This window comes from Haliotis rufescens, unplaced genomic scaffold (genome assembly GCF_023055435.1).
Source record: "Haliotis rufescens isolate VD_foot unplaced genomic scaffold, xgHalRufe1.0.p SCAF_4, whole genome shotgun sequence".
Taxonomy (NCBI): Eukaryota; Metazoa; Mollusca; class Gastropoda; order Lepetellida; family Haliotidae; genus Haliotis; species Haliotis rufescens.
Window position 1 is genome coordinate 11,837,556 of NW_025964112.1, and position 22,757 is coordinate 11,860,312.

The 22,757-nt window shown below is 40.6% G+C and overlaps 1 protein-coding gene across 1 annotated transcript in view; it reads left to right on the forward strand.

Moving 5' to 3' along the window:
• LOC124112281 (cardioacceleratory peptide receptor-like) overlaps positions 1 to 22,757 on the forward strand; it is a 124,205-nt gene that overhangs the window by 47,600 nt on the left and 53,848 nt on the right. The window contains exon 3 of the mRNA XM_048382643.1: positions 19,435 to 19,573. Within this exon, the coding sequence (XP_048238600.1) occupies positions 19,435 to 19,573 (139 nt within the window). The remainder of the gene's footprint in view (positions 1 to 19,434; positions 19,574 to 22,757) is intronic.

Consider the following 22,757-nt stretch of genomic DNA (forward strand, 5'->3'; position numbering starts at 1 on the left):
GTTTAAATAACGAAATATCATTTAGAAGAAAATTTTAAAACCGAATTAAACGTAACCGAAACGCATTTGGACATGGTCTATCTCCAGGAATCGGACTAACTACAACTAATGTTGCTAACTAATTTAAAAGAAAAGAAACAAAAACACACATTTACACATAACCTAACGTCTTTGGTACATCACCCAGAACCTATGGCGTCTATTGCCAGGAACCGCACGTCTTCCCTTCATGGCGAAGATCATATGCTACTATTTCTTCTCCTTCATTAAAAATAACTACCCTATATATGTTATATCATCCTTTATACGTTCTTGTAATGAACTCACATTATATACTTGGTGTTGCCAAATATGTCATCAGTCATCAGCAGAACCATTCCAAGCCAAGTGTTCATCCTATCAAAGAAGACGATGTTTAATCAGCTCATCCTCTAAGGAATAAAAGCCCGGACTGACCCAGACAATCACAATGGATCATAATCACTAATGATCAATACTGGGTTTATATATATAAGTCAAGGATTTAGATGATGTTTGTTGTTATTGAGTGCTGTGTATATGGAGTTCTATGTAGGTCGTGTCTAGTTGTGAAGCCTCTGAGTGGTTTTAAGAACGTTGTCAAGATGGGGAACTAGGTGATGCGTTCACCTATTACTAGTCTATTGAAATGGACTCAGTATTTAGACATTAAAGCAGTCTCGTGACACGCTGTAATCATTATACATGACACGGAAGAGTAATGAATGTAAGTCATTTGCAGTTGTATAATTTAAAGAAAACTGTGAAATGTGACCTTGGTTTTTGTTCAGAATTTATCCGTGTATGTTGTATGAATTTGTTGAAGATGAAGTTTAAGTTTGTCATTTTGGCGGAGATTGTGTACTGTATTCATTGTTGATATTTCTGTTTGAAATGGTAATATAATGCTGTTTCTTGTTGTAATTCCGGATTATTAGGGTTGCGTTGTTTCAATGTAAGGCTTGACTGGTGTCGGTTCATCCTGTCCCGACGGCGTAGATAGTTGCTCATACTGTCAACCACTGGTTTCCATGGTCATGTCCGTCCCGTGAAGATACGGGTTTGAATTGGTCTTCAGGAATCAATGTTTGTCGTGAGAGGCGACTGACGGGGTCGGGTGGTCTGGCTCGCTGATTTGGTTGATGCATGTCATCGTATCCCAATTGTGTACATCGATGCTCGTGATGTCATTCATCGTCTGGTCAGACTTGATTATTTACAGACTGCAGCGACATAGCGGGAATGTTGCTGGGTGCGGCGTTAAACAACAAGCAATCAAAGAAACAAATTATATCAAGCCGCTGTGGTGGTATGGAAATCGCTAATTTGGACAAACTTGAACTGAAATTTTAACATTTCGGTTCCAAATGAATTACCGGCCATCAAATACGCAATCTGAAAACATGATGTTTAGAAAACAAACTATCTTCAATACACATTAATACTGGGAACTATAAGTTAGAAAAGGCAATCTTCTTGGCATTTTTACCTTAATTGAAATTAATATCTGTAAAATTTCAGACTCACAAGACGTCATAAATAAGAATTTGGAACTATTTTCAGTCAATCAATTAAAGATGATCTGAATCTGGCCGAGGCTGTTAACAAGTTTCCGTTAGATAGCTAGTGTTACAAAATGTTCGTTTGATTGTGAACCTGCAACGTCTACCAAATGAAAACTTCAAAAGGTTGTCCTAGTGAAGACTTCATTGAACATAAAACCATTATATTTTATTAATCTGAACGCAATTAACTTATTGTATGGAGCATGCATACTCGAGGCGTGTTTCATATCCAGGAGTCTGGATCTTAATCGATCCAGATTATATTTTAACCGACGATATTGGAACCCAAAACATCCAGAGAAGTGCTTGCAATGTCTACGCGGTTCATTTCGCAACATGGCGGCAGGTGTCTAATGTATTTCCGTGGGTAATATAGTCCGGGCATAGTATCAATTAGATCACAGATATATTATAATCTGTTACAATGCAAAAGGTTAAACAGTCTGCTATGTCGACATTTTTCATCCCAGCTCTCACCATGTGCCATGTCTGTATCCGTTTGTGACAGATGTGTCAAAATGACACGCTGCGCGTGAACTAGCGTTATAAAAAAGGACGTCTGGCTACGTTCATGGGTGAAACTTTTAAGACATACCAAAAAGTCTGTGACAGGAACAATCTCACGAATTTCAAATTCGGATTTCAACATTGTTTTGTCATTTGTTTATTGGCGTTTTTATTGAGTTGTGTTTACGCCGCGTTTACTTAGATCCGATATATCACGGCAGGGGAAACCAGAAATGGCTTCACTAATGTTCATGTATGTGGGGATTCGAACCCGGGTCTTTGGCATGACGTGTGAATGGACCAACCACTAGGCTACCTCACCGCCACGTACTTGGGTAATAACCCACGAGGTCACCGTCAGAATCTGATCGCAAAGTAACGCATGCTATCTTTGAATATTGATTACTAGTGAATGTTTTCTTTGCGAAAATATACTTTATAACTGAGATAATTTAGGATTATGCAATTGTCCATGACCCGATGTCAGTACATCCATGGTAAATCAATCAATAGTTGACTCTGATGTCACGGGAGACTATAGATACTTTCGATAGAGGTAATTAACGCAAAGCAAAATAATATAAATAAATCACCATTCTAAGTTGTAAATAAAAACAGTTCGTTTTTGTCCAAAGTATTCATTGGATAAAGACAAGTTGGACCATTCAGGCATTTACCAGATAATAATTATACTGAACTGAGGACTTGATGAATACCATACACAACATCATGCCGAACACGAGGCCGAATATGGCCAGTAAATCTGATTTGTGGTAAAATAAATACAAAACGCCTCCGCAAGGGAATAGCCAGTCTCGATATTCTAACGGAGCATATTTCATTGGGCGTAAAAGACAAAATGGTGATTGAAATAAGAATAGGTCTTCAACAGCCCATGCTTGTCGTAAGAGGTGACTAACGTGATCTGGTGGTCGATGCTCATGATGTCAGTGACTGGATTGTCTGGTCCAGACTCGATTATTTACAGACCGCCGTCATATAGCTGGAATATTGCTGAGAACGGGGTTAAAAACACACCAACAGAAAAACATAAACCACATTATCACACGATGTAGAATTTGCAGTAAAAGTGCAAGTGAACTACGAGTGAATGTGTTTATTATTGCGATGGGGATACATACTATTCAGTTTTAGTAAACAAAAACCCTTTCTGAGCATCTAAACGACCTACATTGAAGTTGACGACACACATAGCAGTTCTTGAACGACCGACTCAGCCACTGACCTGACATATGTGAAAACAATAAGGAGTCACTTCTACAGCCTCCATCTCTACTGGAGGTTACTCGATATTAGCGAGGAGTGCATTTACAGCTGACAGAGTGTGTATTATAGACTGTCTGTAAGGGATCTCCCGATCTGAAAACGCGTTTTTTTTGTATTCTCACACTGAAATGTAATATTGCGCTAAGTGAAACCAGTTCCACATTTCGCGATGTGTTAATGCACATGTTCATGCCGATTATTTCACCAGTGTTACGATGATATGCGCTGAAGGTTGGTGTGAAAGTTGAGATACCGTATGGTCTCAAGAGGAAATTGGTTTAGGAATTGTTGCGAAAGATGTAATTATTGGAGTCGTGAAATGAGTGCTGAAAATTATTGTGAAAATTACACAAGGTTGAGATGACAAGTGATGAATGTCAAGTCAGATGAGTGGTTGAACGTGTTGTGGAATGGCTGAGTGAGTGGGTGCGAGAGCCGTCCTCATAGTCTAGTTGCTTTTTGTGGATCCGTATTACAGAAAGAGGCGGGTTTGCCCGACATAGTACACAGTCAATTCAAGACAAAGGAGGTTTCAAATAGTAAGTGAGCGATTTAGATTTGAAGCAGCCTCGACCAGTATTTTAACAAGCATGAAATACTCATATCCCCCGCCAATATGGCATGTTCACTGGACCTTCTTGTAAATGGCCTCATTGCAGCACTATGACAGAAAACGTAACTGTATTTGTAACGAGCTGTGTTATGACTTAAACAATAATCAGAGAAATAAGGGAGTTCTTACTTTACTTTAGAGAGTATTGAGAGCAGGGGTCACCATAAGGTGTACTGAGAAGTACAGCACCAATCATCTGATGATCTGAGTAGTAGACTGGAGTCTGGAATGTTACAGCACTGGCATGATCAGTAAACAACAAGTCCAGTGTAGCTCCAAGACAGTGTGTTGGAGAGTGAATGAGTTGAGTCTTTTTCCGCACATTAAGTTTCAGTTTTTCACTCAGATCACAGTTGAAATCCCCAGTAACTAGGACATGTTCACATTCATGCTGCTGGGAGAGATCCTGAAGTTTCTGCATGAAATGAGTAAGTGAATGCGACAACCGTGTCCATAACACTTTTGGAGGAACATACACACAAGCCATGCAGAACTTGCCAGCAAGAAAGGAAATGCATTCAATACTGCAAGATGACATTACATCACATAGCTGGCCACTGTTCTTGAAACGTGTTGAAACATGCACAGCAATACCATGTGTAGTGTCTCCTGGATAGACTTGATATCCTTGCAGGTCTCTTTCAATGTAATCGTTGATCTGTGTTTCTGGCGGTCGGGTAGCCTAGTGGTTGAAGCGTTCGTTCGTCACGCCGAAGACCCGGGTTCGAATCCCAACATGGGTACAATGAGTGAAGCCCATTTCTGGTGCCCCCGCCGTGATATTGCTGGAATATTGCTGAAAGCGGTGTACAACCATACTCACTTAGAATCTACTGCAACAAGAATAGCGTGACGTCATCATAATGGATTTACTGCAAAAAGTGCTCAGTGTCGGTTCGAACCCCAAATTCGACCTGATTGTTATTCTTGGTTTGTCAGCACCACACCTATGCTTGCAGGTTTCACCAAAGTGGAAAATGTCTGTCTAAGTCCTGGGCACTGTTCCACAAAAGGAGCTTAGCACTATGCAAGTATGGAAGTGACCATCGCCTTAGAGCTTAGATCGCTTTGTGGAACTGGCCCAGTACCAATTCCTAAATTAAGCTGTCATGCCGTGATATAACAAAAATACAGCCCCAAACGATGATAAATCAAACTTTATTTCTGACTCACTCGACAAAAAGGACGTTATTTCGGATCGAACATCATGCAGTGATATTAAGGTTAATCAGTCATAATTCCCTTGACAACACAGACGAAAACCACACATGCCGATATCATCATTAACGCCAAAGCCATTAGTCTTATCCCCATGCACACATCTCATAATAAAGGAAACAAACAGTTCCATGTGCAGCACTATAAGGCCACGCTGCCATGGGGAATTGTTCGTAGACTCTCAACATCCTGTAAAAATATAGTATTTGTCTGAGTCGTTTGAGTCAATCAGATCTCCCTTCATACGCTAGATTGTTCTGAGATTGATGAAATCTCCGATGGCATGAACAGACAAGAACGCTGTCCGAACGATTTGCCAATCCCAGGAATTCTTTCGTTCATTGAAACGCAAAGATGCTAATAACTGTCAATTGGAATCCGGAAATAAATATATCAATATGTCCGTTATGCCATTGCTCAAGACCCAACATTTGGTCTATTATGTAGCAACGACAAATTTCGATGAAGAAAATATTCAGACAATATATACTGACACATTAAAGTGCCCACGTTTTCTTCCTTTCTAAGCTTCCTGTGAGAAAAGGGGGCACGGTAGGCCCAGTTGTCAAAGACGCCGTTATTCTCTTTGCAGAGGTGCGTCCCTTAGGCCAGGTTCCCACAGTGCCGATTTTGGTTCCCGTTTGAGATCAGACATCGCTACGACACGAAAAGTGAAAAAGTCGGATTACTATCCTCAATGATCTGGAATGTCCTATCATTGTCTGAACGCAGTCGTATACGTTCGTAGCAGCTCAGAGTCCTATGGATCGGGAAAGGTCCAGAGAGGTCAGCCAAGCACTCCCGACATTATGGTGCGTCCCGTAACATTCGGGAAACTCAGCCGATTTTGTCTAGTCGGATTACAATCGTGACTATGTCGCGAAAGATTCTGCTGTATCGGATCAAAATCGTAACAATGTCCTGTGTTGTCTGAACGGTGTCCTGTGGATCAGGGCGCTGTCTTGGTGAACGGGCATGATTTGTTCATTGCCGTTTCTTGTCGATTGATTCCAGATTGCGTCATGATCTTGCCGAATGCGAACCGTCTTTGTCGGTCCACTGTCCGGTCACTGTCGGATCTCTGTGGGAGAATCGGAACGCTGTCGGGACAGATGCGGTCGTTTTTTATGATGCGGAAGATACAAATCGGATCAGATTCGGAGTGAGAACGGGAGAATCGGGACGAATTCGGCTGGAAACGGCTCAATCAGGACGCTTCCTTAACCATATCTGATTCTTTGTGAATTTCCCGTCACGAATCACAGGATCTTGATCAGATTTCTGACAAATTTTAATCGGGAATGGTCCTATCAAGGACGCTAGTAAAAATCCTGAATGTGTGATTGAGCCCTTAAGCGTGCCAGAAACCTACGAGTACGATTCGCCCTCATAATGCCAAAGTCCTGCATCATTTCGGATTGGGGCGGTGGGGTAGGCCCGAGTGCGTTTCCCCAACTCACTCACTCACCCTATCGGACTTTCCTCCCACTTAAAATTGACAAGCCGTTACATACATGAAGAAAAGCCCTGTTCAATCCAGCGTTAAGGCAAACAGTTGGCTCACTTGTTTGTTCCATGCAATTCCGAGATGACAAGGAAACAAGAATGATACTCTTTGAAAGTGGCCCAACACTTGATACTGATCACTCGGTTGTCAGAAACAGTTATGTCAACAGTAGCCCAGTGGTCTAAAGCGTGGCCACAGTGCAGGGTTGGTCCATAATATGCTCGGATCCGCTGGTTCGAATCCCAGATTCAGACTGATTATGAACCATACCCATGTTCGAGGGTTTCATCAAACAAACAAAACAAGATTAAAGATATTAAACATACCACGTGACATATAAATGCGTCACAATGAACACGTCAGTAGTACACAATCTTGAGTAAACGTATATAGCAGTACAAACAATTAATTTCATAAAGTAAACAGTACATATACCCTGTAGAGTTATTACACTGGACCTACACCGTTCGTGAAATATCCTCTCGATGGCTAACTAGAATCTGATACGTCATGCTATGAATAAAAATTTCCATCATTGAAATGATTTCATCCCTTAATCGAGGTCTGAATCCAAAAACCTAAGTGTAGTCAATTGCATTCATTGAGATTATTTATTCATCAGAAAATCTTAACTTTAGATAATATTTTTGTCTTTGAGATAAAAGAACTGAACACCTTTGTATCGATTACCTTTGCATGAAAAACAAACGAAAATATTGGACTTTTTTGTATTGTTGCAGGTCTATTATTTAATAGTCCGAGGATGTGCGGAATGGTTTAATATTTGAAATAATGTAAAGGATATATCATTTTACGATGTCCTTAAAATTATACCTTATTCATAACAACCTTAATAATTCATAGCTAAAGTTCCCGGGTCTTTCATGGGGAGCCAGACACTCAACAATGTGATACGGAGATTCTACTGTAAATTGAAAAAAACCCATTAATTCGATTTGACGAATAACATCGTCAACAGAGGGCAGAGGTTTGTATCAGATTGCCCAAATCTGATATTCAGGATCTGTATTATCTTTATCGCTATTCGTTGACGTAAATTACTGTCTGACTTTGTTATGTATAATTCATTTAACAAACAAAGCTTCTTAACATTGTGGTGTAACATGAAAACTATGATGAATAAAGGAAATGCGATAGTCCTTGTGACATTCGAAACTGAAAGCAGACAAACAATGTGAATTCACCTGGCAGTTGCAGTGTTTAGAATGTATTATTGCAATAGCGGGATTGCCTCATACAAAACCTCCTGAAAGAATTAAGGTGTTAATTATTGGTTTACCTGTTCATCAGAACAGGATGTGGGTCGTGTTTCAAATAATTAATGACGTTTACTCCTACCTGTGTTGGGAACGTCGCTATGGTTGCAATATAATTGCTAATATACACGGAACTTTAACTAACGAGACGTCGGAAACCGGTCATTTGATAAATAATTGTTTACTGTTCACATTAAAACGTACTAAGATGTGATGTAAAAGAATTGTTCGCCTCCTCTTTTCTGCAAAAAAGAAAGCGACAACACCTTTTGCATAATCATCATAAATCTCTATAAAAGAGTCCTTTGTACGATTCCGACTATATCATAGGCTAGTGCTTATGGAAAACTAGCAAAAAGTGATGACACCAGGTGTTCGCAAAAAGGTGAGCGTATCTTGCCCCACCGGTGGCACCCGTCACAAACACATGCAAGGAAATTTTGAAGCAGTGACCGCCAAATATTCTATCACTGTCAAACATGTCTTAAATTGTTATGGTGTGTGAGCGAGTGAGTGAGTTGGGGTATAACGCCGCTTTGAACAGTATAAATTCCTACAGATTTTGGAGAATATAAGTGAGTTGTTAGATTACAAATTTCGGTTACGTCATATCAGGAGACGGGCGTAGACGTCACTGCTTTGATGAAATCAAGCCTAAGTTTATGGTGCTGATCAATCAGTCGGGGGCGTAACTTGGATTCGAACACATGAGCAGCGGCTTCTTTAAGCTGAGTGGCGCCTTAGACCACTGGGCCACCCGTGCCTATGAATAGGTAAGGGGAAATAGACTATATGTGAAGGTCAGGTATGCAAGGTCGACATGTACATCATTTTGGGTATCCCCTTTGAGCATAAAACGTCAACGTCAGAGAATAATCAGTCCTGATTATCTGGTGACAAAAAATCGACTTGACGTAAAATGCAAAATAGCCATGAAAACTAAGACTGAATCACTGAAAATCAGTGACGACACCAGGTGTTAGCGAAAAGGGTGAGAAGTCCTGCTTTACCAGTAGCACCCACCACGCCGACGGGGAACCTACGTCTCTCAACATTGGGCGTACCAGGGAATGAGGCGTTCGTGCTCCTTAAACCTTTTTTTTAAGGACGATGAGATTGTTGCATGTTCTACAAAAGAACTATTTCGTTTCTCTTGTGTAATTTACATACGATTACAGGTAGGTACATAATACGCCAATCCTTCAAATCCTTCTTGACGCCAACGCCTTGAAAGTGTAATTTGCACAGTTGACTCGCTCGAAGCCATTTTCAATTTGTGATAACACCAAATACTGTATTTCTATGTTTCGCCTTGATAGACAGTTATGAACAAAATATCTCGTTCACTAATGATGCAAAATATTCGGGTTTAGTAGTGTTTCCACAAGGTACAAAATATCAACACCATACAAATATTTTGTGTGTGTGTGTGTGTGTGTGTGTGTGTGTGTGTGTGTGTGTGTGTGTGTGTGTGTGTGTGTGTGTGTGTGTGTGTGCATGGACTTTCATTCAGGATGCTGACCCCATTCTTCTATAATGATTCAATAAGCATAGGCAACTGTACTATTCTGTCACCATCCCTGCTGGCTGAGGTTTCGCGACCACTCCTATGACACGCCATAACAAGGTCATCAAACGTAGCAACGTCTCCATTTGCCACCTGTAGGCACCGAGCACCGAGCGCACGGCAATTAGAGCACTGCCGAGTCTGCCCGGGATCTTGGTAGATACCGGAAGCACTTGCAGACAGTAGGCCAGTGCCGGAAGCGGTGACCTGATAACGTAGGGCACGCTGGACGGGCTGTGTCTGAAGCCTTTCCTTTGTTCTGGAAGCCTGCTCAACTTAAAACCTGACCATGTTATGGCTGGCTTCGGGCTTCATCGGCACATACAAAAGGGCACTCCTTAGTCTGTGATGTCGCAAGGCTTCATGGAGTGACTCGGCGTTTCGTCCTTGTGACATACTGACCTCGTTAGAACAAGGACTCCTTCAGTGAAAAGTTGAGTTTCTGTTTTTCTGAGAAAAAACTTTTGAAAGACAACCAACCCGTGTTCCTTTTGACCATTCTGTTGTTCTTTGAGGAGTCAGCGGTTGCGCCATCAGCTGTCGTAGGTGGACGCAGCAGTGGGTGTACACTGCACACGCCAGGAAGTGAAAAGACACGATGATAATAGGACCGAGTATCATGTTGACACGGGATGACAGTTATAGTTTATTCAAGCGTCACAAGGTAGACACAATTTTATGGATAACAACTTCTTTAATACTGTGAAAAGCGACGTTTCGGTATACCTGACTCCAGTCTTGCTTGACAACGGTATAAGGATCTATACCGAAACGTCGCTTTTCACAGTATTAAAGAAGTTGTGTCTACCTTGTAATCCGTCAACTTCTAAGTAATGCCTATCAAACAAGTTAAACACACATAACTAAAACATTTCAAAGCACAATAAAAGATGTTTAACATCCAGCCATATATTGGCTTACGAGACATTATCTATTTATTACATTATGTACGGTATAATAATATTTACAATTATATAATGGTTATAAAATGCCGTAGGACAATAAAAATTGCAAACGTCATATGAATTATTGTCGTCTAAAAACATGTTTCTTATGGTAGAAGCAATACATTTGATGAGCTCAGGATTTTTTTCAAATACTTTAATGAATAGATATTTACGCTCTGTGACACGTGAGGTGTCTGAGGGGAGGTTGGCGGCACCCCATACATGCTTCTCCCACGCCATACACCAACACCCCGTACAGTCCCACCCCTCATATCCCCACACCTAACAGCCCCCGGTGAGGCGTAACACATTGTTCCTGACTCAAATAGACCTTCTACTTCGTTTGTTGTTCAACCCCGCACTCAGTAATATTTTGGCTACATGACGGTGGTCTGTAAATAATCAAGTCTGGACCAGACAATCCAGTGATTGACACCATGAGCATCGATTTACGCAATATGGATACGACTACATCAACCAAGTCAGTGAGCCCGACCACCCAATCCCGTTTGTCGCCTCTTAAGACAAGCATGGGTTGCTGAAGACCAATTCTAACCAGGGTGTTTACGGGGTCAAACTGACCATCTATCTTGTAGTCATTGGTACATCAATGACATTAGTAACTGAAAGCAGACAAACAATGTGAATTCACCTGGCAGTTGCAGTGTTTAGAATGTACTATTGTCATAGCGGGATTGCCTCATACAAAACCTCCTGAAAGAATTAAGGTGTTAATTTTTGGTTTAACTATTCATCAGAACAGGATGTGGGTCATGTTTCAAATAATTAATGAAGTTTACTCCTACCTGTGGTGGCAACGTCGCTATGGTTGCAATATAATTGCTAATATACACGGAACTTTAACTAACGAGACGTCGGAAACCGGTCATTTGATAAATAATTGTTTACTGTTCACATTAAAACGTACTAAAAATGTGATGTAAAAGAATTGTTCGCCTCCTCTTTTCTGCAAATAAGAAAGCGACAACACCTTTTGCATAATCATCATAAATCTCTATAAAAGAGTCCATTGTACGATTCCGACGATATCATAAGCTTGTGTTTTTGAAAAAAACTGGCAAAAAGTGATGATACCAGGTGTTCGCAAAAAGGTGAGCGTATCTTGCCCCAGCGGTGGCACCCGTCACAAACACATGCAAGGAAATTTTGAAGCCTACCTACCCTTCAATCACCTTTACGTATATATGTATCCATTAGTTACACACTGAACTGCCCATCAATCATTCGTCTGCATTGATTATGCATTGAGCTTCCCATCAATCATTCATACACATACAACTTCATCCACTAATGCATTGTGTTGCCCATTAATCACCAATACGCGTATACAATCAATCAAATCTTCCTGAATGAATCATTACATGCATTGATCACACAGCGTGTGTCGCAATAGTTGTTTGATCATGGTCACATCATTCAAGGCCTCAGTAATGCTTTCAAAAGCTTTATGGTAGACACGTGTAGGACATCTCCAAATTTGACGCACCAGTGACTGATGGAATGCCTATTTTGACTTGAAACATATGTTGTCGTGGTTTTTTTCAGGTGAATCATTGACTTGCCTTTGCATGTGTTTGTGACGGATGCCACCGGTGAGGCATGATACGCTCAACGTTTCGCGAAGACCTGGTATCATCACTATTTGATAGTGATTCATCATATGCTTAATATGATATAGTCGGAATCGTACAACTGACCCTGCTTTAGCAGAGCTTTCTTGTGATTTTTAAAAAGTTCAGCCGCTTGTATCTATTTTGTGATCAGTTGTATACAATACAATACATGCTTGTAAATAATAGCTCATGAATTCGGTTCTAAACACGTATACATGACAATAAACATAACCTCGTTGTATACACTTCGACAACAGTAAAGCAGCTCTCACACTTTGCCCAGGTGCCTGCCGAGCTCTCGGTTAGGACTCGGGAAGAGACTACATATATACGAATATCATACGAGTACGCTACGAGAGTGTTACGAGCCACATAGGAGTCCAATAGGAGTCCAATGGGTGTCTTATAGGAGTTTATTAATGCTACCATGACACCAAAGTAGTTCTATCCCGTTCTACCCCGTTCTAAACAAAATGCTAGAACGGGCTGTGATCACGGTAGATGCTAGTTCGTTCATAAGCAATCCTCAATACGTCTATCTCTTTCTTAGCCAGTCTGCAGTCCGTTTGTATCCAGTTCAGATCGTGTAAACGTGCACGTTCACCTCATCCCGACAACGTTTCGAAGCAGTTCGAGCACGTTCTTAACCAGTTCAACCTCGTTCTACCTCGTTCACAATACGTCCAAGCCAGTTCCAACTTATTCTAAACCCGACCAACTCGTTCGCAGTACGTCCTCATCTCGTCCCAAGTGCTTGTGTATTCGCGTCATGGCCCGTCCTGGCCCGACTCCTATGGATACCGAGCGCGTTGTAGCCAGTCTTCACTCAAGTTCAGGGCTCCGAGCTGTCCACATCATGCCTCCAAAAAGAAGTCGACCCGGTCGGTGTGCACACCTACTGAAATTTATGTCGGACTGCACCACGTCGTAACTCGTCCCTAGTAGGTTCGAAGTACGTCAATTCCGTTCGTAATACGTCTTTCTCGTTTTAAGTACGTTGTCAATCCGACTAATTGCAGAACGGGATGGACGGGATAACCCTCCCCGTTCGAGCCCGTCAATGAATTCGTAAAAAGACTGTCAATAGTTGCTACTACGTCCACTACGTTCATACACAGTTGGAACCCGTTCGACAACATTTTCACGAACGTATTGAGAACTAGTTTGGTGTGATAGGGGAATAAGAGTTGCATACGAGCACAACGATCTCGATACGAGCTGTACGAGTTTGGTACGAGTTTGGTAGGACCTTGGCACGAGGTGGCTACGAGCTACTAAATAATTCAGCGGGAATTTGTCACATGATTTAACATGGAGGCTCGTATAGCTCGTATGAGTCTCGGTCAACTCGGCAATAAATTTTGCAGACGATCCTCATTCGAGTTCTGTTCGAGCACCACGAGGTCGCCACGATGGTACTACGAGTAGGACGAGTGTGTTAGCAGTTTGTTAACGAGTTTGTTAGGAGTTGGCTGGCGGCCCGAGTGTTTTGAGCAGTTCCAGCATTCGTCACCACTCGCCCCTTTCCGTAACCTGCAAGAAGACTCGTCCCCCTATCGATGAATGTTATGTGCCAAAATACGACAAACCAATCAGAATGCGCATTTCTTTTCAAGTTGTTCATCAAAGAATCCCTCAGAAATAATTTTTGATTTTACATTTGTCTTGCATCTAAAAATATACCCAAGACACAGTTAAATGTGTTCAATCATACTGTATAATTCCGCATGTCCAGATGTGCTATAAATTGCATCTGAAATATATATAATATATGGGGAAATATATGTGAACCATTACGCAACGAGTTGACAATTGTTTTAGGTATGCTCGTTTGCGCTAAGACGGAACCCGGTCGCAAAAATGGCTATGAGAGGGGCACGAGTCGCTATTCGGCTTGTCCCGGAATAACACGAGTTGGTTATGAATGCAGTTCCAGATCAGTACGCGGTATCCCGAGTTACCCCGAGTTTAGTACGACCTCGCTACGAGCTCCATACAAGCACCCCCAGTCAGCTCGGGTCCATACTCGGGACGCAACTCGGTGAGAGCCCCTTAGTTGATACCTGAAGAGTCACTCGTCTGTGATAGCCGTTGCATGCTGAATGAACGCTGAGTGTGTTTATGCGTGGATACAAATCTGACTGTAGCGTTGAAGGATTACCACAAATCCTGGAACGACAATCTAGGATAACTTGACTGAAATACACTGGTAACTACTTTACCGAGTACTGTCCCCGGAGGCCAATATAGAGGAGCTTACCATGGACAGGCGCAATGTAAAACCTTTCTACTGGCGCTTGGAAATGAGTTCAAGCTGCTGGGAGTGGTTTGGCAATTTTCGCTGCGGAGACAAACAGATTTATATGAGTAACACCTACGAGATTGGTTCTCCAAACACACACACAGAACTGGTCGCCTAGTGGTATTCGACGCTCGAATTAAGCATGCAGAGTTGCGTCTCTTAGGCTGCTCACAAACCTTTGATCGTTGGTTCGAGTCCCAGATCTTCATAAGGAATTTGTTGTCTTTTTAACACTAACTAATTATCAATTTATAATCCGATGAAGAAACACAAATTTGATGTGACCTCTGACATTGTTAAATAACTTAAAAGAACCAGATATTTCATGGACTAAATTCATGTCTCTATGGCACCATGACGACGTGAATAATGGTAAAATTGCTGATAAACATATTTAGTCGTTCAGTATGCTTGACATGAAACGCTTTTATCGATACGGTAACTCAAAGTGGCAACTGTGGAACGTGACAAGCATGCGATGTGACGTCAAACACTATATCATGATGTGTGCTCATGCCTGCCAGAAGACTTGTATGGATTTCTGTGACAGTCATTTCCAACCAGTTAGCTCGATGTGTTTACAAGCAATGCTACGTATTATTCTGTTTTATTTCAAAATCATTACCATTTTGCCCATGCCCAACAGATCTAGAGGCCGTCACTAACTCCTAATTTGAGTTGTGTCGATAATGCTTTCTCGTGCACCCTGTCATTCAATCGGCAAATCTCGCCCCTTTCCGTAACCGCAAAGAAGACACGGTTGTGTATGTTGGACATGGGGCACATTGTCCCCATAGGGTAAAGTCCTCCGCCTAAACACGCTCGCGGATTGACATTTATGGCGTTAACTGTTCATCTATGTTTAATTATCATTAGTCAGATATATGCGTAGTTACATATTTAGAATCTTTATCAAACATGCTATTAACAAAAACACGATGGTACCTGCACCAGAGTGATCCCATCATACTTACACAAACGGCCCCTTTTGTCACATAAGATGCAATGTAGTGACCTATCGCCGTTCATCATCACTTACCATGACCAGGGGCGGTCGGGTAGCCTAGTGGTTAAAGCGTTCGCTCGTCACGCCGAAGACCCGGGTTCGAATCCCGACATGGGTACAATGTGTGAAGCCCATTTCTGGTGTCCCCTGCCGTGATATTGCTGGAATATTGCTAAAAGCGGCGTAAAACCATACTCATTCACTCACTCACTTACCATGACCAGATTATTAGTTTTCTGCATAGTCATTTTCGTCTGATAAGGCGTCCATGGCTGTTGACTGCAAGCTAGGATGTTTACATCACGTGACGGTCATGTGCTAGCGAGGTCGACGGGTCAACGTAAGTCCAAGGCTCAGAGGTCCATTTTCAGCAGAAGTGGCTGATCGTGTTAAGGATGCCTGTTTTGTGATGACGTGTACAGTTGAATAAACGAACGACACCTTGGTGTTTCGTCGCCCTGGCACTACTTAAAGGATCTAACATATTCCATCAAACTAAGAACTATAATTTACCAATCTGACCAAAAACCAATCACCAGCTATCTTAACGTGTACTATTGGCCTGGAGGGAATTAGTTAACCGATAATATTTTACTCGGTCGGGTAGACGACCTAATAAGGATTCAGCATGCAAATGATGACTGTTAAATACATCCTGAAAGCCTTTCAATTCGTTTTGCAATCCAAAGCCACAATCTGGAAATGGTCATCAACTCTATGGCCTGTGGCCACTCTTCCCGACTCGTTTAAAAGCTTGTCTTGTTTATAGGTTAAGTACCTTTTGAGAAGTCTGAGGAGACAGTTGTGAGGACGGAAGTAAATTGGAGCGGAAAATAGAGGCAAATGTCCTCGTATGTCATGAAAATGAGACGAGGGTAACGTTAATGCAAAAGACAAGAAGAAGCATTTATTTCATTTTTCTTGTCTGTGTTAACACCCTGTGGGCATCGTGGGGGGAAGTACTGTTCCTTGGACATAAGTTCCCTTTAAGGATTCTACACGCTGTCTGTTATGCATCGCTTTAAATAACATAACACCCACAGATGGACAGAGCTATATGCATTAGTGATACCCAAGCAGACTGACTTCTTTTAAGCATGAAATAAACGAAGAAATGACCTTCTGGTGCCCCAAATAACAGTAGACAGTCCCCCTCAAATCACTTCGTTCCCCACCCTTCCATGACCCATGCTTGCCGAAAGCGACAACGTAATTTAAGACCGTGTCATCTTTTCCTTGATTGCTGTTCACGTCTTTAACCACTGGACCATCAGGACCAGACTAACTAATACGTGGAATTATAAAATAAACAACATCGTCGTTATATAATGAGATTGCTGACGGCATCCAAACACTCAGTGACATGGAACGACTGACGTTAAACTGGCTAAATGTAAATGTCAATTAGTGGGTGTTGATTCCAATGCCCCCGCGACTGTGTCTGAGTTCAAATTTGACCCGGACGCTGTATATCCAGCGGATGTCGGACAGGAGGACTGCAATTCATGCGAATTATCTCCGACAATGAATGTCTGCCACTGGGATTCTGCTATATGTCATCATCAGTGGCGATGACATTCTCTTTATATCGCTGGAAAGTTGCAATTTTGGATGATGATATTTAATGAAACCTAATTTTTCATAATAAGCAGCTGATGTTTGATGTCCATATGTTCGCCAGACATGACGGTACCTTGTTTATTTCAAGTCAGGTTTTGGGTTTCGATGCTGATAGCTTTCACAAAAGGACTAACTTTTACATGTCATAAATCCAATGAGATTGTTTCCAGACATATTCATTGCCTACGCAATTTTAGTGTTTATATATAGTTCAAGAGCAAACCAATTTTAGTGCATTATTGGCACGTTTGTAAATCGATCATATATTATTTAAAAGTGGATATAATAACTTTTCTATGAATGCTAAAAATCATTTGGACTATTGATATGTGAGCATTCAACTTTGAATGATACTAAATAATAACCTTCAACAAAATTATTTTCAATATCCTTTTGCATATGTATCATCAAATCTCTTCAAAGACGATACTTGGAAGGAATATGAATAGCTGTTTGCTATTTTCAATTCTGTTTTCTGATTGATACAACAAATTTGATATTTGATCAAATTCTTCCGGGATATCGCCAATCAATAAACCGACCACTTCGCCTTGTTGTGTCACTATACGGCATAATTGAGTGAGTGAGTGAGTTGGGTTTAACGCCGCTTTTAACAGTATTCCAGTTATATCGCGGCGTGTCAGCTTAATGTGGGAGAAAAGCCCGTAGTGATGCAGGCCTTGGACGTTTACCACTTCGGTAAAACCCAAAAGCACGGGTATGGTGCTGACAAACCTAGAAACATAATCGGGGCGAACCGGGATTCGAACCCACAATCATAGGTTTCTGGCGTGCCCAAGGGACGCAACTCTGCACAGCGAATCGCGGCGCCTTTGACGACTGGGCCACCCGTGCCCTCTTATACACCATAAGAATGGTCAAGAGCAACAACCTACGTGTCTGTCCTTGTATCATGATTTTCACACTTGTATTCATAGTTCTTTTAATTCTTCGTTTCTTTAAATTCCATTTCACTGTTCTACTGTTTTATTTAAAAAGTCAATTTGGATCGACTGTGCCTTCCAAATACATTCCAGTTTGCGGGGAAGCAAAATAGAAACCGGATAGACGTGCGTTGAAAAATCGTACTGACATGAACGTAATATATACTGGCACATTTTGTAAGATGTCTTTCCTTGGGGAATTGTTAAATTGTAATTCAGTAGCAGTATTATTTTATTTCTTGATGAATTGTGCAAAAACAGTGTAGTGGTTTTATTTTGAGCAGGATATGATAATATGTTTACAGTTTATGGTCTCTACGCGGTAAAACATTAGCGTTTCCAATACCAGAAATACGCTTTGGTTCTTTCTGTCAAAGGTGCATCACAGTTGCAATTTTCTAGGGAAGACCAAAGCATGGTCAAATAATGATTATGTCTGCAACGATTGTTTGTCAATGAAACTGCATTTCCATCTTAGTATTAATATGTTTCATTGTCCTTTGTTTCCCATCTTGTTTGTACTTGATTTTATGAACAGCTGAGACAAGTATGCTTGGTAGCGCTAGAAATGTGGGATCTAAGGCCTCTATTTCCCTCATTAGAGAATTAATTTGTACCGTACTGCCCCCAAAGGAGCATTAGCTTCACCCTAACAGAATTGCGCTTCCTCCTTTTGTGTTCAATGCTTGACTAGCATATGCCAAAAACAGTGTCAGTGTTTCATCGTCACTTCAAAGAATCAATTGTGGAGAGATTTTAACGAGAGGAATGCGAGATTGTAGTTTTATATGACTACACTTGTTTCATACGAAATGGCTGGATTATTGCTGCGGACGTAAAACAGTATGCACTCACTGACGTACACTAATGTATTATATGATCACTATCTGTTCGTGATCAAAGTGTTCAGTAGAAATATACAGTTATCATCTTATAACGCTCACAAGCTTGATTTCGATTTTATAACTTCAATCTTTGAAGGCAGGTTGAGACAATTGCTCATTTGTACTGCCAAGACATGATGTTATAAAATATATTGACACAAAATGAAAGCGCATAATCAAGTTTAACTCAAAGGACGAGGAAACGATTAAATCAGTAAATATTTACTCGCATGACAAAGAGTGATGACTGTGACAAGATGGTATTGTTGTGTTTGATTATCTCATGCCAAATACACTGAACTTAATTTCATTTTTGTGGCCATTTTGTCAACGATTACAAATTTCGAATATGCGTTTTCAAAGTGTTTCAACATAATACGTAGATTACTGATAAAACATTTTTCTCAAATCTTTACTATGAAAGCAGTTATTAATTTATGATTGCCATCGTTCTGAGATAAAGATGCATGTTGCCCGACTGGCTACAACTGATCCACATCTGGTTGGACTTCTTATTGAAATTACCATTTTGTTGCAGGCACCGCAGCTGGTGTTGGTGTCGATGCTTCTTGCTTTCATCGTCATTGGAAACTCGTGCGTCCTAGCTGCCATACAGCTGTCAAAAAATGGTCGAAAGACACGGATGAACTTCTTCATAATGCATTTGGCCATTGCAGGTAAAAAAAAGCTTTCATTATCTCTGATACTTTGCGTCTTGGAACGTTTGCCATTCGGAAAACGCTTCAAAATAATAATTATAGAAGAGACAAAACCCTTTCCATAATCATAAGAAATATCTGATAACAGCAGATTCCATTGTACCATTCCAACTATACCATAAGCATGTGTTTATGAATCACTATTGAAGAGTGATGATACCAGGTGTTCGCGAAAATGTGAGCGTATCCTGTCCCACCCGTCACAAACACACGCAATGGCAAGTCAGTAGTTCACCAGAAAATAACAACAAGGGAACATATGATACAAGAAAAAATAGACACATTCTTAAACACATTTACAGTGCTAAACATGATCAGCATGTGTTAAATACTGATGCACATGGTTTATATACACATGGTGTCATCACTATTGGGTAGTGACTCACCAACACTTGCTCATGATGTCGCCCAAAAAAGTCGAAACATATGTTATAAAAGCTTTTAGCTATTTCATATGATTAGGGAGAGGGTTTTGTCACTCTATTTACTGTGTATTTTTACGGCTGCTTTCCTCCACTATAGAAATGGTTTACGTTGGGAATAGAACACTGTACCCAGTGTAACAAGAAACGCTTCTTACACTAGGCTACCCAACCGCCCCCTTGTTAACTTAAAGTATTATTGCATGCTGATGATACTGTACTTTTGCTAGAAAGTACAACCCATCTTCAGAACAAAAATGTTTAGTTTGAATCCCACTGTGATAGTTGGAATATATATGCAAGGAGAAATATTATTTTGGTCGGCAACAAATAGAGATAGTGGACAGCTATGGATAGTGGACATGTTATTGGGAATTACAGTACATAAGAATAGAAGAATCATGGGTCTTTAACATAATATCATGCTGCCGACTTTAGCATGGAACCTTTAACGACACTACTGACACGAGCAAGAAATTTGCAATTACCTCTTGACTGTCTAGTTTTCTACTTTTAGAATTATATTAATCGAACCTATTCTACGAGTGTTGCTGTGAGAAAGCAGATGTAATAGGGTACATATGAAATAACCACACCAACTTATGTAGTGTACGACGAATTAGATAGAGAACCACTGAGCATTAAACTTGAAAAACGTGCCACATCATACTGTGTCAAGTTCGTATTACCTGATCCTAATAATTAGATTGTATCATTTACGCTGAAATATATGCTAGAACGCAGCAAACTTGGTAACTTTACCGCTGCTTAAGCTATATTAAACACTTCTCATGTAGTTGTGGCCTTCCCAATATCTTTGAGAACCATAGTGAGTATAATCGAAATTGGATTATAAAAACGGTAGAAAAAAGTTCTGAAAGAACACTTTTTTCACCCATGAAGGAGTGATGTCAAAACTGCACCTTAAGCCCAGTATTATAGACTCTTTAAATATTTTCCGTACTTTGAGAAATATTTATATCTTACAGATCATTGTTCTTTGCCTTTATTGTATTTTAGAACTGGTATTCACAAGCCACCAATAGAAACAAGCCAATGGGAAAATACACCACGAGAACAAACGATATGTACATTGTGTGACTCCCATGTAGTTGGTGACGAGTTCCACGTTTGATTCAGATGTAATTCACGGTTAACCGTAGGCGCTAAATGCATTCATGACTAATACTCAAAATATAATCAAATATCGTAAACTGTTTACAAAGTGTATCTACTTAAAAAGAAAACTGTCAAACTTCCTATTGTTGTTTGTTTTTCATGTTATTGTATAACTCATGTACCACAGATGGTTGTTATCGAGTAATAACAGGATTGACTAAGAAACTCTTTCAAACGTGGCTCTTCTGGGCGGTCGATAATCGATCAGTCATCACAACATATCCGCCTTAGAATCTGTAATGTCTTGCGAAATCGGTGACACTTTCGCAATTGCTTTTTCATATACATATTATCTGACCAAGCCATCTTACAGGTCATTATCTCTTGACCAGTGTCTCGATTCCAATCACCATGGGCAGTGAAGGCCAATGAAAGCATTAGCTGGCTAGTTGCTCTGACATGGATGGAAATGCACTTGGTAATTACTGTAATTAAGTCCCTTTCCTTACACAAGTTAGTTGTGTCCTTAGGGACATATCTGAATTATTATGCAGACGCTTTTACCATACGTAGTTGTGTGACATTTTGATGGGCAGCCGTCCCAATCCGGCTCATTAGGCAAAGGATCACAATACGATAATGAGCACAACCATCAACAACAGTCTGTGTCACTATATTCACAGTCTGTTTGGGCTCCTTGGTTTTGTTAAAACATGAGGGTTGTTATTTATTTCTTATTCTTAATTCCTGGTTCTATTGACTTTCGAACTTCTTTTTTTATGAGGAAACACAACGTGTTGGATTATATGCTCACTCCTTCATCAGGTGAATGAATGCTGTGAGGCAGAGAGCATACATATATACATGCAAGGACAACAAAAGTAATAACATAACAAAAGGTTGAATTGCTAATCGTTCATCGAATTTATGTATCCTTTTCGTAACATCTACTGTGGCCCATTTATTTATTTTGTATTAAATTATTTTTTGTCCACTTACTCATTAATCCTAGGCAATAGCTGAATGCTGTACAACCTGGTAATAATGTCATCTTTGAACACAAGAAAATATGCATAATAAACAAGTTGGCATTATAACCAGGTATGTGAAAGACTGAGTCATGTCAATTGAGTGAGTGAGTAGGGTTTATCGCCGCTTTTAACAGTATTTAAGTTATATCACGCCGTGTCAGCTTAATGTGGGAGAAAAGCCCGAAGTGATGCAGGTCCCAGACGTTTATCACTTCGGTGAAACCCACGAGCACGGGTATGGTGCTGACAAACCTAGAAACATAATCAGGGCGAACCGGGATTCGAACCCACAATCATAGGTTTCTGGCGTGCCCAAGGGACGCAACTCTGCACAGCGAATCGCGGTGCCTTAGACGACTGGGCCACCCGTGCCCCCTGAGTGTCAATTGAACTAAGCTAATGAACAATATATTGTAATGAATATCAAAGTTAGTGTTTTTTAAAGTTTCCCCTAAAAAAACAAAAGAGGATTTGCTGTGAAAAGAACTGAGATCAATACACTAAACGAAGAGACTTGTTTCCAAAAGATGAACGATAATGATACGTTTTGGTTAATATTACCAAAAAAAC